Genomic DNA, 17,335 nt, shown 5'->3' with positions numbered 1-17,335 from the left:
GGTGAAACGTTTTACAGATTGTTTAAGCAAAATAATAAAGCTGAACTTAACTGGGAAATTTCCTCAGCCTTTATATACTTCTTCCTAACCATATATTTAGGATACATTATTTTCAGTGAAAAGGTACTAAAAGGCTTCATGAAATTTAAAGGTAGAACAGATGGGTTGAGGATGCAGGGTTTGCATGAGTGTTTATTCTAGGTTCAGAAATGAGGACAATGTAACCAAAGATTTTTGGTAACATGAGGATGAGAAACTCAAAAACTGACTGATTTCTGAGGCAAGATTAAGGGAGCGTCATTCTTTATCTCTTGAAATGGAATTTCCTAAGTCAATGAACAAGATGTCAAGAGCAAGTTCTCTGAGTTGGCAGCTATGTTGATGACATGGGAGTTCTGCCTCTTGGATTATAGTATCAGAATGCCCTAGCAGGAGACATTAGTGCAAAAATACAGTGATGCTGAGAAAGCATAGAACTACCCATGTGTCTTGCTGAAAGGGAACAGGTTAGGGTTAACGTCAAAAGATAGTTATGGGGTGCCTGGGTGGTGCAGTTGGTTAAGTGTCTAACTCTTGGTTTCGACTCAGGTTATGATCTCAGGTTTGTGAGATTGAGCCCTATATCAGGCTCTGCATCAAATTGGTGTTGGCCTGAGTTTCTCTCTCTCTTTCTCTCTCTCTCACTCTGCTCTTTCCCAATCTCACACATGCTCTCTCTCTTTAAAATAAAGAAATAATAAATCTTTCCAAAAAAGATAGTTGTTGTTAATCTCTGCCTTAATGAGCTCTTTTTTTAAAAAAAATGCTTTTTACCACATATGAAAATGAACTTTTTTTTTTTACTATGCTCTTCTAAATTCTTTGTATTTTGCAACAAAATTGGGACTCATAGAAATAGGTTTCAGGAAGATGTAGAAAAGGCTGTTAATTTTACTTGTACATAACTCATTAAAAAATTATAATGTGCTTCAAGTTGTTTAGGTACAACTGTTTTTATCCAGCTTTATTGAGGACTAGTTGACAAATAACGTTGTAATATATTTTAATTGTACAACATGATGATTTGATATACATCATGAAAGGATTTTGCCCATGAAGTCAATTAACACATCCATCTAGGTGCAGTTATTAAAGGCATCCATTTGAGAATGAGATCTTTTTTTAAATTACAATTGATCTCATACTTATTAATATACATACCCGCCTTCAAGTGCAAAGCTTTTGCAAGATTAGCCATGTACAATGATGATATCATTTATGGTCTTAACGACTTCCCTTGTTAAATTGGTAAACAACAGAAAAGATTGTGTAAAATTAAAATCCTGAAGGTTTTTTTTTAAAGATTCATTTCTTTATTTTGAGAGAGAGAGTGTGTGTGAGCAGCAGGAAGGGCAGAGGGGAGGGAGAGAAGCAGACTCTCCCCATTGAAGTGCAGAGCCTGACATGGGGTTTAGTCCTAGGACCCTGAGATCATGACCTGAGCCACCATCAAGTGTTGGACGCTTAACTGACTGAACCATCCAGGTGCCCCTAAAATTCTTGTTTTTGAGCAAATATCCTTAATGGATATATAATGTGGACAAAATGCATAGTGATTAGAAATGGAAATAGTGCATAAAAATGATCTATTCACTTCCTGAATTGAAGTAGTAAGAATATACCATCTAGTCCCTTCATTTTAGGATACTTCATCCCCTTAACCAAGTACTATTGAAGCTCTAAAGATTGTTTAGTGAGTATGAGTAAACTGAACCTTTTCCAAATTTCCACAGTATTTTAACTGCAAAACCTGGGGACTTGATGAATTGAATTCTAGATTTACTTTCACAAAAGACAAGAGTGCTGATTAGGAATCTCAGCTCTGGAATTTACTAATGCTACTAATCTTAGGAGAAACTAGTATTTAAAAAAATAATGTGTTGTGTAATAGTTAATACATAAAGCATGATATGGCTTAGTTTGGCTTGTTAATGAGCTCTTTAAGTATTATAATGTATTTTGTTTCCTGCAATTTATATTTTGTATACAATATAGTTTGTAAATTATTTATCCATATGTGTAAGAATAGTTTATTCATTTAACGGTTGCATAATATTCCACTGGTTGAATATTATCACAATTAAATTGATAACAACTTAATTATTCACTCTCCTATCAGTGGACTTTAGGTTTTTATTTGTTTGTTTTAGTTTTTCTGCCATTATGAACATTCCTTTAACGTGTATCTGATGACCACTAAAACAATTAATTAGAAGGGAAATCAGAAAATTGTCATATCAAATATTCTACATTAAAACATAGAGAAAAATTATTTTCAAAGCAGAAGCTTTTCAGTTGATATACTTTAATAGAACCACTATCTGAAGGGACCGAAGATCTCTCTTTTTAAGCCATGTGTTAACAATATTGATCAGACACTTAGTGGAATTCCATACTGAGTGTTATTATCTACAGGTCAAGAGAAATTTAAAAGCCTATACAGAACTCACAAGATCACAAAGTAAATTAATGCTGTGGAAAATAGGACCCAGTGATAGATTCCACACCAGGATTCTTTGCCTGTGAATAAAATTGTTACCATGATTCTCTGCCTGTGAATAAAACTGTTATCTTTGCCTGTGCATAAAACTTTTAAAAAAATAATTGAAGTATGATGTATCAACTTACAAGAAGCTCTCTTTTGCAAGAGACTACAATAATATGTCCTAAGTGGGAGGATATGCAGTTACCTACATACTAAACTTCTTGGCATTCTTCTCTATCCTGGCTTTCTATGATGCCAACTTACATACTATATGGCCTGAATCCCTAATTGGTAGCATTTATTTAGGGTTATTAGCAAAGGGCATTTAGAGGTGACTTTCATAATGAACACAGGAGTGCAAGATGGTGAAGGCCTGGGGCTGACAAACCCTAATCAGTTTAACTAATCTATTTAATTAGTTTCTTTAGTAGGGATGAAGGACTACTAAGTTCTGATGAGGCTTTAGACAGATAAGCTAGGAATATATATTCTCTTTCAAGGAAGGAACTCGGACTGTGGACAGCACCTTGTGACCCATCCCTGCACCTACTTCTCCTGTTTCAGGGCTGATATCTAACTGCAGGGGTGGGGAGGAGAGGGACACTGAAGTTGGTGAATATTTATGCCTTCACTTTGGCCAGATGTGTCTGTACAACAAATGTAACAAATGAATAATTATTTCAGTATATTAAATTATTAGGCAGACTTTTGTCAATGAGTTAAATGGAATAGTTCAAGTTAATTGAAATCTTTTGAGTGACTAGGTATTCTTGAATCCTCCTGAATCATTTCTAAGACTCTTTCCTCTTTAATTAAAAAAACCTGTTTTTAAAATAATCTCTCCTGAATGTTCAATGATTCAACTACAAACACATTTAGCCACATAATTCATTATTATAAATGTTCATCTATAAACCTGGATATTTAAACTTTGTGTTACAAACATTTTTTTTAAGATTTTATTTATTTATTTGACAGAGAGAGATCACAAGAGAGGCAGGCAGAGAGAGGGGGAAGCAGGCTCCCCACTGAGCAAAGAGCCCAATGTGGGACTCAATCCCAGGATCCTGAGATCATGACCTGAGCTGAAGGCAGAGGCTTTAATCCACTGAGCCACCCAGGTGCCCCTTGTGTTACAAACATTTTAAGATTACAGACCAGTATTAGACACACTATACCAAAGTTCTGGAATGTCTTAGACTATTTTAAAAATAAATAAGATCCTTATAGAGCATTATACATGTATTAAGAGACTTATTCAACAAGTATATAGGTCTCATATCATAGAAATAATAGAGGAAATTATTTTCAGCCGTGTAACACTGAACTTAAGAATTTCCAGCACAGTTTCTTTGCAGAGGGATCATAAGTACTAACTGAATTTTATCCAAATTTGAAAAAATGGAAATTACCAGCTAGTTACTGAAAAATGAGAAATGAAAGTGAAGAAATAAAAGGAAATTTTAAAATAACCAACTTTTAATGTGTAACAGACTTAGATTTGGTACATTTTATGTTTTAAATTGAGCAAAAGCACCTATTTACCCACCCAACTGTATGTTGTTCTTAGTCCGAAGCTTCCTTTTGTTTACAAAAGCTAGGACATAAGCCTCATTTGGGAGGACACAAGTAAAAAACACCAAGAGCCTCATAGTTGATATCATTGATGGCATTCGTGTCATTTTCAGTTTTTTTTTCTATGGCTAGTTTACATCATATTACTTCAACGCTGTTTCTTATTTAGTAACAATGCTTTTGTGATTTCACTCCATTGCAAGATGGTTGAAGAATAGCAAGGTATCTACAGATAGACATCAGTACCTTTTTCGTGGCCAGATCAATACAGAGGTGATGGAAGTGGAGAATGTGGATGATGGCACGTGTAGGTAGTTTGTTTTTTAGAAGGAAAGACAACAGTAAACTCCCTCATAAGATAGACATCTCACCTGAATAAGTCATCTGTGGTGCATTAGAGCTTAGAAGTATTTTGTTGTGTAGAACAGTTGGAGGAGAAAGGCAAGATAAAGGAGAAGAAGACTATTGGCAAAGTAGAAAATTATATTTGGCTGAAACACTGTAACATTCAACACAGAGATACAAAGAAATAGCTGAGTAGGAGGGATGTACACACTCACAGTTCCTGGTATCGCCAGCATGGGTGCAGAAAATAAGGGATTCATTTATTATCTTCAAGTTACACTATGTTTTATATGTATATATGTGATATTTTTTCATATAATATGCTCACTGTAGAATATAGAAAACTCTAAATTTGTTCTAACTATAAAGCCAGTATGCATATAAACATGTCGATTTGCTTGTAGAGGAAGGGTGTTTTGTGTATTTTAAGTATACATTTTAAGTACTTTATTACTTAAAGATAGTACATTTTCCCCCTGCAGATTTGAAGGTACAGACTTTGAAAAGTAAACTTACCAAATCATGGTTAGTCAGGAACATTAAATAAAATGAGGCATCAATACAGTTGCAAATACTCATAGGCTAGCATGTGGGACCTAGTAGGCTACCTTTCCATGTCGGGATGTGCATGATATTTTTTTAGAAGGTGACATTTTAACTCATTTTAATGTTCTGAGAGGACACCAGTGACATTTAGCAATGTTGTCAGTCTACATGTGAACTGCTGTCTTGCTTCAGTAACCTGACTCCTCAAGAGAATATCCAAAGGCCCCTGTTGTTCTTGAGGTGGGGGGAAGTAAGCCAGAGGAAGGCATACTCAGATCTCCACTCTGTTCCTTCTTGGCCCTGTCTCCCCCTTGTGGAACCACCTCTCCCCTGTTGCTTTAGCCTTCTCTTTGTTTTCTCCCCTTTTTATACCTTTCCGTGAGCACACCGCTCCTGGGTCTTACTTCCTTCCCTTCCCCCATATGGTGTGATCATACCCATTTGTACCATTTGCACTGGTAATCTAGGTGAATTTTGGCAAATTTTGATGAATTTGACAATGATTCCTATGTTTTGGGAAACGGGGGCACTAAATTAATCTAAGAGGCTAGGGCCTTTGGAGGCATTCGCATAGAATACCATTTTCAGCACATCTGTGTCTGATGTAGGGGAGTGAGAGCCAATGTGGGGTGATGGAGCTTTAACACAAATGGACTTTGGATTCAATCCCATGAAAATGTTCTTTTAGTGCTGGTAGGATTGTGTACCTTCAGGACTTTGGTTCCTGGGGGATAGGGATGTTAGGGAAACAAGCCTTCAGTCCCTGGTAGATATGAGTTAGTGGGAAAGACAAGACATTTCTAAATATTTAGTCATAAATTGTCTGATGACACCTCTTGGACAAACTTCCAAGGCTCATGTTTCGTTGAAATATGATGAAGAATTTAATTACATTTTGTTGTACACAGTTAAGGCCTTAATTTGCCCTTAAGCATATATATACAGCATGTTGCAGGAATCTGACTACAAATACTTGTGACAAGTTAAAGAAATTTTAGGCTGCAGCTGGATACCTCCCATTTGCTTCCTGCAAAGAAAATTTAGTTTTCTAGTAAGTGTGACAACTGGGTCCTTAGGATAAGTATATATCCTCAGCCAGGACTTGGAATTCAAAAATAGAATTTCTGAAGATGAATAGGATCTCGAATATCAACTAATATACCTTGTTTTCACATTTCAGATGATGGAAATGAAGCCACATTGAAGTCACATCCAAGTTTACCCCGCTCTTTATTATGAAGCTGGGACTGGAGTGAGGTTTCCTTGGTGACCATAGCCATGCCTTGAGCCATGGAGCAGAGGTTCCATATGGATTTTAAATCTATAGGGACCAACTGGAGAGCAGTGAAGAAGTAAGGCATCAGTATATAGAGATGAACTTTTGTTGTTTGTTTCTTCGAAGAAATGATCTGTGTGCTATACCAGCTTTTTCCTTTTTTGTTTTCTTGGTCACTTCCATCACAAAATCTCCATTTCTTTTGATGAGCTCAGGTTTTAAGTGTTCTTACTTTAAACTCTATGAATGGAAGCTCTGATGTTGATAGGTCTCTGCAGAGCTAACCAATGTCCATATGCCAAGTCCCTCCCACCCTTGGACCCTGGATAAGTTACATGAAGGATGGCAAACACTGTCAGGCTCATCTGCTCATTGCCAAAACCCAAAACAAACAATGACTATACCATGTTGTGCTGTAAATAATACAAATTGATTAATCAAGATATATTTTTAAGCATGCTTAAATTTTTTTTAATTTTTATTTTTTTAAGATTTTATTTATTTATTCGACAGAGATCACAAGTAGGCAGAGATGCAGGCAGAGAGAGAGGAGGAATCAGGCTCCCTGCTGAGCAGAGAGCCCGATGCGGGGCTCAATCCCAGGACCCTGGGATCATGACCTGAGCTGAAGGCAGAGGCTTTAACACACCGAGCCACCCAGGCGCCCCCATGCTTAAAACTTTTGATGAAAAGTTTAAATGTTCCCCCATCTATTTGAATATATTATAAAAATACTAGGTATTTTTGCATACTCTAGGTATAAGTAAAATACTTTTCTAAGTAAAGGACTCCATCAGACACTGATAACATTGATTTAGCTCAAAGCTTGCAGAAGAAATAATTGCATTTGGAATGAGACTAAGCTTTTAGCCAGTGTGTAACTATTTAAATCTTTTGAAAAATAAACTTGATTATACTTTTACTTATAATGTTTTATAAGTTGAGTTACATCAGTTATATCTTAGAATACAAAAAAGTAATGCAATAATGATATGACATGTAGAAATGCGAAAATTTGATTATTTTAATATACCCATGTTATCCATTACTGCTTATGTTGAAGGAAGATGGTAGCCATTGAGTTTGTCTCCAAATTTCTATTCCATCATTCTCTAGACCCAACTCTCATTTTGGTTAATTCTAAATTAATTATTCTTTGAAGATTCTTTCCGAGATACTAGTTTGAACATGATGCATAAAAAGTACCCAACTTAAGACCTAAGTAGGAAAGCTGTTGAACTTTCTGCAGCTAACTTCCTTGGTAATTTTCATAGTATAAGCTTAGAAATTCATTCAGGAAAGTAACAACAGGTCATTTATATTCTCTCTTAAGAACAAGTCTGGGGTGCCTGCGTGGCTCAGTGGGTTAAAGCCTCTGCCTTTGGCTCAGGTCGTGATCTCAGGGTCCTGGGATCAAGCCCCACATCGGGCTTTCTGCTCAGCGGGGAACCGGCTTCCCCGTCTCTCTCTCTGCCTGCCTCTCAGCCTACTTGTGATCTGTCTGTCAAATAAATAAATAAAATCTTAAAAAAAAAATAAGTATATTTGTGTAGTTGGAGAGAGGGCAAAATGGTGACCTTTAGAAAATGTGATCTGTAGTGCAGTGTTAGGCAAACCACAAATTTCAATACAACGGTCAAATTGAATTGAATAAGATGGAAATTTTTTATTCTTTAAGGTGTTCTTTAGTGTGAATTGATTTTTTAAGGAAATATTTCAGCTGTCATTTTCAATATAAATATTTTAGACCATTTAAAGATATTTAACACATTAAGTTTTTAATTTTTTTAATTTTTTTATTTCTTTAATTTTTAAAATTTATTTTCTGAGTCACAATATTCATTGTTTTTGCACCACACCCAGTGCTCCATGCAATCCGTGCACTCTCCAATACCTACCACCTGGTTCCCCCAACCTCCCAACGCCGCCTCTTCAAACCCCTCAGATTGCTTTTCAGAGTCCACAGTCTCTCATGGTTCACCTCACCTTCCAATTTCCCTCAACTCCCTTCTCCTCTCTACTCCCTTTGTCCTCCATGCTATTTGTTATGCTCCACAAATAAGTGAAACCATATGATAATTGACTCTCTGCTTGACTTATTTCACTCAGCATAATCTCTTCCAGTCCCGTCCATATTGCTACAAAAGTTGGGTATTCATCCTTTCTGATGGAGGCATAATACTCCATAGTGTATATGGACCACATCTTCGTTATCCATTCATCCGTTGAAGGGCATCTTGGTTCTTTCCACAGTTTGGCGACCATGGCCATTGCTGCTATAAACATTGGGGTACAGATGGCCCTTCTTTGCACTACATATGTATCTTTGGGGTAAATACCCAGTAGTGCAATTGCAGAGTCATAGGGAAGCTCTATTTTTAATTTCTTGAGGAATCTCCACACTGCTCTCCAAAGAGGCTGCACCAACTTGCATTCCCACCAAGAGTGTAAGCGGGTTCCCCTTTCTCCACATCCCCTCCAACACATGTTGTTTCCTGTCTTGCTAATTTTGACCATTCTAAGTGGTGTAAGGTGGTATCATAATGTGGTTTTATTTTGAATCTCCCTGATGGCTAGTGATGTTGAACATTTTTTCATGTGTCTGATAGCCATTTGTATGTCTTCATTGGAGAAGTGTCTGTTCATCTCTTCTGCCCATTTTTTGATATGATTGTCTGTTTTGTGTGTGTTGAATTTGAGGAGTTCTATATAGATCCTGGATATCAACCTTTTGTCTGTACTGTCATTTACAAATATCTTCTCCCATTCTATGGGTTGGCTCTTTGTTTTGTTGACTGTTGCCTTTGCTGTGCAAAAGCTTTTGATTTTGATGAAGTCCCAAAAGTTCATTTTTGCTTTTGTTTCCTTTGCCTTTGGAGACATATCTTGAAAGAAGTTGCTGTGGAATTTTGATAGGAATGGCATTAAAAGTATAGATTGCTCTAGGCAGTATAAACATCTTAACAATGTTTATTCTTCCGATCCAAGAGCATGGAATGGTCTTCCATCTTTTTGTGTCTTCTTCAATTTCTTTCATGAGTTTTCTGTAGTTCCTCGAGTACAGATCCTTTACCTTTTTGGTTAGGTTTATTCCCAGGTATCTTATGGTTCTTGGTGCTATAGTAAATGGAATCGATTCTCTAATTTCCCTTTCTGTATTTTCATTGTTAGTGTATAAGAAAGCCACTGATTTCTGTACATTGACTTTCTATCCTGCCACGTTACTGAATTGTTGTATGAGTTCTAGTAGTTTGGGGGTGGAGTCTTTTGGGTTTTCCATATAAAGAATCATGTCATCTGCGAAGAGAGAGAGTTTGACTTCTTCATTGCCAGTTTGGATACCTCTTATTTCTCTTTGTTGTCTGATTGCTGTTGCTAGGACTTCTAATACTATGTTGAACAAGAGTGGTGAGAGTGGGCATCCTTGTCGTGTTCCTGATCTCAATGGGAAGGCTGCAAGTTTTGTCCCATTGAGGATGATATTCGCTGTGGGTCTTTCATAGATAGATTTTATGAAGTTGAGGAATGTTCCCTCTATCCCTATACTTTGAAGCATTTTAATCAGGAACGGATGCTGGATTTTGTCAAATGCTTTTTCTGCATCAATTGAGAGGACCATGTGGTTCTTCTCTCTTCTCTTATTAATTTGTTCTATCACATTGATTGATTTGCGAATGTTGAACCATCCTTCTAGGCCAGGAATGAATCCCACCTGGTCATGGTGGATAACCTTTTTAATGTGCTGTTGGATCCTGTTTGCTAGGATCTTGTTGAGAATCTTAGCATCCATTTTCATCAGTGATATTGGTCTGAAATTCTCTTTTTTGGTAGGGTCTTTGCCTGGTTTGGGGATCAGGGTAATGCTGGCTTCATAGAAAGAGTCTGGAAATTTTCTGTCTGCTTCAATTTTTTGAAACAGCTTCAGGAGGATACGTGTTATTTCTTCTTTGAAAGTATGGTAGAATTCCCCAGGGAATCCGTCAGGTCCTGGGCTCTTGTTTTTTGGGAGGTTTTTGATCACTGCTTCAATCTCATTACTAGATATCAGTCTATTCAGGTTGTCAATTTCTTCCTGGTTCAATTTTGGGAGTTTATAGTTTTCCAGGAATGCATCCATTTCATCTAGGTTGCTTAGCTTATTGGCATATAACTGTTGATAATAACTTCTGATGATTGTTTCTACTTCCTTGGTGTTAGTTGTGATCTCTCCCTTTTCATTTATAATTTTATGAACTTGGGCTTTCTCTCTTTTCTTTTGGATTAGTGTGGCCAATGGTTGATCGATCTTATTGATTCTTTCAAAAAAACAGCTTCTAGTTTCATTGATACATTCTACTGTATCTCTGGTTTCTACCTCATTGATTTCAGCTCTAATCTTGATTATTTCCCTTCTTATGTGTGGAGTTGGTTTGATTTGTTGTTGATTCTCCAGTTCTTTAAGGTGTAGAGACAGCTGGTGTGTTCTGGACTTTTCATTTTTTTGAGGGAGGCTTGGATGGCTATGTATTTCCCCTTTAGGACCGCCTTTGCTGTATCCCATACGTTTTGGACCAAAGTGTCTTCATTCTCATTGGTTTCCATGAATTGTTTCAGTTTTTTCTGATTTTCTGGTTGATCCAAGCATTCTTAAGCAAGGTGGTCTTTAGCTTCCAGGTGTTTGAGTTCCTTAGGAACTTTTCCTTGTATTGAGCTCCAGTTTTAAAGCATTGTAATCTGAGAATATGCAGGGAATAATCTCAGTCTTTTGGTATCAGTTGAGTCCTGATTTGTGACCCAGTACATGGTCTATTCTGGAGAAGGTTACATGTGCACTTGAGAAGAATGAGTATTCTGTTGTTTTAGGGTGGAATCTTTTGGATATATCTATGAGGTCCATCTGGTCCAGTTTGTCATTCAATGCTCTTGTTTCTTTATTGATTTTCTGCGTCGATGATCTATTCCTGAGAGAGGCGTGTTAAGATCTCCTACTATTAATGTATTCATATCAATATGACTCTTTATCTTGATTAACAGTTTTCTTATGTAATTGGCTGCTCCCTTATTGGGGGCATAGATATTTACAATTGTTAGATCATCTTGGTGGATAGTCCCTTTAAGAATGATGTAGTGTCCTTCTGTATCTCTGACTACAGTCTTTAGCTTAAAATCTAATTTGTCTGATATGAGAATGGCTACCCCAGCCTTCTTTTGAGGCCCATTGGCATGAACGATGCTTCTCCATCCCTTCACTTTCAGTCTGGGTGTATCTTTAGGTTCAAAATGGGTCTCTTGTAGGCAACATATGGATGGGTCCTGTCGTTTTATCCAATCTGCAACCTTGTGCCATTTTATGGGCACATTTAGGCCATTCACATCGAGAGTGATTATTGACAGATATGTTTTTATTGACATCATGTTACTTTTGAAGTCTTTCTTTCTGTAGATTATCTCTGTATTTCTGTTCAATGCTATTCTTGGGATTTTTCCTCTTTTATAGAACCCCCCTTAATATTTCCTGCCGTGTCGGCTTGGTGGTTGTGAAGTTTTTTAAGCCTTGCCGGTCTTGGAAACTCCTTATCTCTGCATCCATTTTGAATGTCAGTCTTGCTGGATAAAGTATTCTTGGCTTCATGTTATTCTCGCTTAGTTCCCTGAATATATCTTGCTAGCCCTTTCTGGCCTGCCAGGTCTCTGTGGACAGGTCTGACGTTATTCTGATGGGCTTTCCTCTGTAAGTAAGCAGTCTGTTTGTCCTAGTGGCTTTCAAGAGATTATATCTACAATTATGATTCCTCAATTTGACTATCAGGTGCGTTGATGTTTTTCTGGAATCTATAATCTTGGGTGGAGACCGTTCGGCCTCTAGTACAAGAATGCTGGTTCCATTCGCAAGATTGGGAACTTTTTCATGAAGAACTTGTTCCACTATATCTTCTAGACCTCTTTCTTTCTCCTCCCCTTCAGGGATTCCAATAATTCTAATGTTGGAATGTTTCATGGCATCATTTATTTCCCTGAATCTGTTTTTGTGGCTTCTAAGCTGTTTGTTCCAGGCTTCCTCCTAGTCCTTTCTCTCTATCTGTTTGTCCTCCAGATCACTATTTCTATCTTCTGTCTCAGTTACCCTAGCTTTGAGAGAATTTAGATTAGATTGGAACACATTGAGAGCATTGTGAAGCTCATCCCTGGTAGCTTTCAGCTCTGCCCTGGCATTGTGAACATCATCTCTGGTCCCTTTCAGTTTGGCCCTAATCAATTCTGTTTGGTCATCCATGGATTTCTCCAACCTAGCTATTGCCTGGATCATTGTTAGCCTGAATTCTCTTTCCGACATAATTTCAATGTTGATAGCTGTTAGCTCTGTTGCAGAAGGCCCATCCTCTGTATTTTTCTTCTGTTGGGCATTCCTCCTCTGAGTCATTTTGATGAGAGATGGCTGAACGGATGTAGCTGGATGTATTGACCATGGTGCAGTCAAGGTGCACCCTGGAACGCTTCTGAGCAATCAGGATTCCCAAACGAGAGAAAAAAGAAAAGAAAAAGAAAAAGAGAGAGAGAGAGAGAGAGACAGGAAAGAAAGGGAAGATAAAAGAGAAGGTTCAGCCCAAATGGGCCCCAAGGTAAGATTTATGAAGTATACAAACAAAAACAGACAACCAAAAAGACTGATAAAAGTACATGACGAGAGAAAAAAATTATATATATATATATATATATATATATGCAAATAAAGGAAGAATCTCGTCAAAACGAACCCCTAGTGTAAGATTTATATACTATCAAGACAAACACAAAAACACAGAAACACTGGCGGAAGAAAAAGATGGAAGATTGGTTATAAATTCTCAGTGTGGGCGAGGAAGGTTGTTTTGATTCTTCCTGGATGTTTCTTAATATCTTTGTTAAAGGACTCAACTTTCCTAAGATAAAGGGGGATTAAAAATTGGTTTACATATAGGGATAGCATTGATTGGAGAAAGGGGATTACCTTGAAGTTTAACTCTATATGAATATTAGAAAATAAAAATAAAAAGGAAATAAACTAGACTAAACTAAACTAAAAATTAAAAAAAAGGAAATTTAAAAAATAGAAATGCAAAAGAAAAACACAGGTGTATGTATCAAAAAGTTCTGGTTAGAAGGTTATTATGGAATTTGATGTATTGGACATCTCACTGTGATGGTAAATAGGTTAAAAAAATTATCTATATAAAATAAAAATGAGCCAGAATTGTGGGAATGAATTAAAAATACAAATTGTCATATGAAGTAGTGGTGGTGTTTCTCTTGTAGTCTTTTTTTTTTTTCTTTCCTTGGTTTTCTGGGGTTGGGGCCTGCCAAGTGGGTTTTCAGTCAATGATGTTCTCTGAGTTAAGTCCTCCTGCCCCCCTCAAGGGGGTGGGCTCTGAGGAAACTGTTTTTTTCAGGCTTGTGTTCTCTGGAGGTTTTTATGTTTGTTCATTTTTTTTTCTCTTTCTCGCCCTGACCGCTTTTGATGGGTTTTGTAGGTTTAGAGGAAAGCAAACTGCACCCTGACCTCCCTCTCAGAAAGAAGCCTCAGTCTGGCTGCAGGGCCAAATAAATTCCCCCTTGGCCGCTGGCAGAGCAAGTTCAGAGTTGCGGTCACTGGGGACATAGGATTTTTTGCTTGTACCCAAAACCAGGGCAGCGGCGGCTGTCTGGGCAGCTCCAGACTGCCAGAGAGGTTCCAAGCAGCAATTGCACACTGAGATTTTCCCACTTGCCCGGGCTGGGAGTGCCTGGTTTTTCTGGGTCTGAGAGCACCGGGCTGGTGCCTATGTGCACCTCTCTCAGGGGAGGGCGTGGGGCATGACTCAGACTCTGACAGCAGGGCATGGCAGTCACGTGGGGACTGCAAAAAGGCTGTGCTTTTGCCAGCTGGTGAGGCTCCCAGGCCCTCACGGGAGCCGGAACCCATGCACTCTCAGGCGCACTGGTGGCTCTGGGTCCAAGTCCTGGTTTCTCTGCCGCACTCTCTCTGGCTCTGTGCCAGAGGTGGTTGTCCTGGGTCTGGGGACTTAAGCCCCTGGCCCTAACCACCCTGATTCCCACAACTTCCCATCCCCACCCCGTGATCCTTTGCTCTTTTTGAGTGCTTTCTACCAGACTCCAAGTTAATGCTGGTCCCCAGACACAGGGCAGTCTTGTGTTGGGATATTACTTTCCAATGGGTCGCCTCTGGTGGCTCCCTCCCCCTTTTGTTTATCTTCCAATATCAGTCTGACGTTCCCATCTGCTTTACCTGCCCACTGGCGTCTTCTGTTCCTGTAGAGATCCAGACGTGTATAATTCTGATCTCAGGCTGATTTCATGGGTGATCAGAGTTCTTTGGAAGGTAATCAGCTCACTTTAGGGTACAGGTTGAAAGGGCGACTCCTCCTACTTCCCAGCCATCTTGTCTCACATTTAGTTTTTTTAATTAAATTTTGCTTATTAGAGAAAATTTGGAAATAACAGAGAAATAAATTGAAAATACTAGATAATTTCATCACCTAAAATGAAGTAAATGAGAATTTTAAAATATTTCCATTTTCTTTTTATGCATAGATTTTTAAAATGCTTAAAAACATGAACTCTATAGTTTTGTATCCTCTTTTTAATTAAGTAGAATCATTTTTTTTTTTCGTAGAAAAGCAATTTATTCCATTATAAGCACTTACACAGTTAGTCATGGAGAGTAACAGGCCTGCTGGTGAAACAGGTCACCCAAAATAGAGATGGTACCAAACTAGTGGTCAAGGACTAACTCCTAAAAAAAAAAAAAAAAAAAAAAAAGCAACTCTTATCCAGGATTAATTTAATTTTAAAAACAAATACAAGCTATCAATTCACTCTTCTCAACTCAACTGGACAGTCTACCTGTGGTATGACTGTCAGGTAAAAACATACATCTTTACAACTTGGTGGTCCCAAGTTTTTTAAAAAAACCATTTCACAGAAAGGAAAGAAATATGAAAACAGCTCAAGAAATACACTAACAAGCAAAAATATATGGGGAAAGAGGAACACATAGTTTTGACTTAACTGAAGAAACTGAGAGGAGACTGGTCTACATAGGGAAATGTGCATCCTGGAAAGTCAGGTGTGAAAACTTTAGAATAGGAATTTATATGACTTGAATCTCCCCCATTTCCTGAATAAAAATGACATCTTGTGGTATTTATACTTCATGGCTCAGACACCTACCTCACTTGGCTCTATCCTTCCTCACTTTAGCCTTTACTTAAAAGGAGTCTGTAAAACTTGGGGATATATAGCCTAAGAAGAAAAATAACCACACCCAATATTCCCCTTTCTGTGGCTACTTTAGACCTTTGTTACTAGAAAATTCCTGAAGAAAATTTAAATATAAGTCTGTGGCTTTACTGAATCAAGTCCCCCAGTTAATATTTAGAAAACACCCTCTGTTTGGGCTAGTAACATCGTTGATGGTACCTATCATAGAGGGATAGCCAAACAAAGTCTGTGTCTCAAAACCAGTGTTAAATCAATCTCAGGGTTGAGAGGGGAAAAAAAGGGGAGTCTAAAATCACAAGAAGTGCAGACATATCTAGGACCCTTGTCCTTCTGGATCCACGCTTCCTTCAGGATCTTCATCATTGTAAATGTTCTCTGCCATTTGCCACACTTGCATGATATTGTCTTCTGATACAGAACAAATCACCCAAGGTTCATTGGGATTCCAGGAGAAATCAGATATCTTGGCAGTGTGACCACCATGAATAAACAATTCTGGTGGCCCATCTTCTGCATCTTCCGGGGATTGTTCCTCTCCAATTTTACTTAAATCCCAAACATTCAGTCTGCGATCAGTACCACTGGAAGCCAAAATGGTCTCATTGTGAGGCGACCACTGAACCTGGAATATTTCATCCTTATGTGATTCAAAGGAATGCAACTTAAGTTTCAGATTTCTCAGATCCCACAAGGCAACAGTCTTGTCGGCTGATCCTGTGGCCAGAATGAACTCACTGTAAGGATTGAAAGATAGGCAGTTCACTTCAGCAGTGTGAGCATCAACTGAGTGGCTTGGTTTGGAAGTATTATTTGAACGAGTATCCCAGATCATAAGTTTTTGATCATCAGCAACTGACCCAAACAGAGACTCATGGAGCAGATGCCAGGAAACATCTTCTACTACTGCTGTATGCCCTGTAAAGATGGTCTTCGCATCCACAACTTTTCCTTCCTTTGGAACAGCACTGATGTCCCAGAGGCAGATGGTGTGGTCGTCTGAAGCACTAAGTAAGTGCCCACTGAGATTTGGGTTCCAAGAAAGTCCATAGCCTTCCTTCTGATGTCCACGGAGACGCAAGTCTGGGTTGCACTCTCCAGAAGGGTCTGGTTTGGAAGGATGTTTTGTGTAGTCAAAAACAAGAACATCACTGGATGGAGTCTTTGTTGCAATGATGCAAGGGTTCTGGGGCATATAACGTGCCCGGTTTACTTCTCCTTCATGGTTGATCTTGATTTCTATTTCAATTTTTCCACTAACTGAGCCAAAACCTCCAAATTCTCCTTTCTCACTGTCGTAGTGTGAAGCATCAAACTGAGCATCATCGTTAGGGAGCTGCACACTGGCTATCACAAGATGGTTCTGTTCATCGGACGTGTGTGTTCCCAGGACAAGTCGATGAATGCTGAAGTCTTTCCCTTCTGGTCTGGTTACATCTGGAAGCCACTGCGCAGTTAGGCTAGGCCACTCCAGGGCATGGGTCATCACCAAATCGTAAAGAAAAGGGGTGTTCTTCTTCCATATTTTGTACTCTTCGTTGATCACACGTTCTTCTACTGCGTCATCAAAGGCTGCTTCCTTGTCGGCCATGGCGGGTAGGCAAGCCTGGGGGATCCCGGGGTCGAGCGTTGCGGGAGGGGCCAGTAGAATCATTTTTTGAATTGTAGTCATCTTTATCCTCATGTCTTATCATCCACGTAACATATATTTATTGTTACTTAATCATCAATGAAATAGACAAACCATAATTACCTTAACAACCATACTACTGTAGTATAAATGCTATCGAATACTTTCTTAATAAAAAAGTAGCATAACTTTACAATGTTGAAAA

The 17,335-nt window shown here is 38.3% G+C and overlaps 1 protein-coding gene across 1 annotated transcript; it reads right to left on the bottom strand.

The window, feature by feature from the left end:
• Window positions 1-14,890: 14,890 nt before the first annotated feature.
• On the bottom strand, window positions 14,891-17,136 carry LOC116881509 (histone-binding protein RBBP4-like). Its single transcript, XM_032881276.1, has one exon. The coding sequence runs from the start codon at window positions 17,089-17,091 to the stop codon at window positions 15,817-15,819; it is 1,275 nt and encodes a 424-aa protein (XP_032737167.1). The 5' UTR covers window positions 17,092-17,136; the 3' UTR covers window positions 14,891-15,816.
• Between the last annotated feature and the right edge of the window lie 199 nt (window positions 17,137-17,335).

Source organism: Lontra canadensis, unplaced genomic scaffold, assembly GCF_010015895.1.
Source record: "Lontra canadensis isolate GAN:19392208 unplaced genomic scaffold, GSC_riverotter_1.0 scaffold75, whole genome shotgun sequence".
Classification (NCBI taxonomy): domain Eukaryota; kingdom Metazoa; phylum Chordata; class Mammalia; order Carnivora; family Mustelidae; genus Lontra; species Lontra canadensis.
This window is presented reverse-complemented; position numbering and strand designations above follow the sequence as displayed.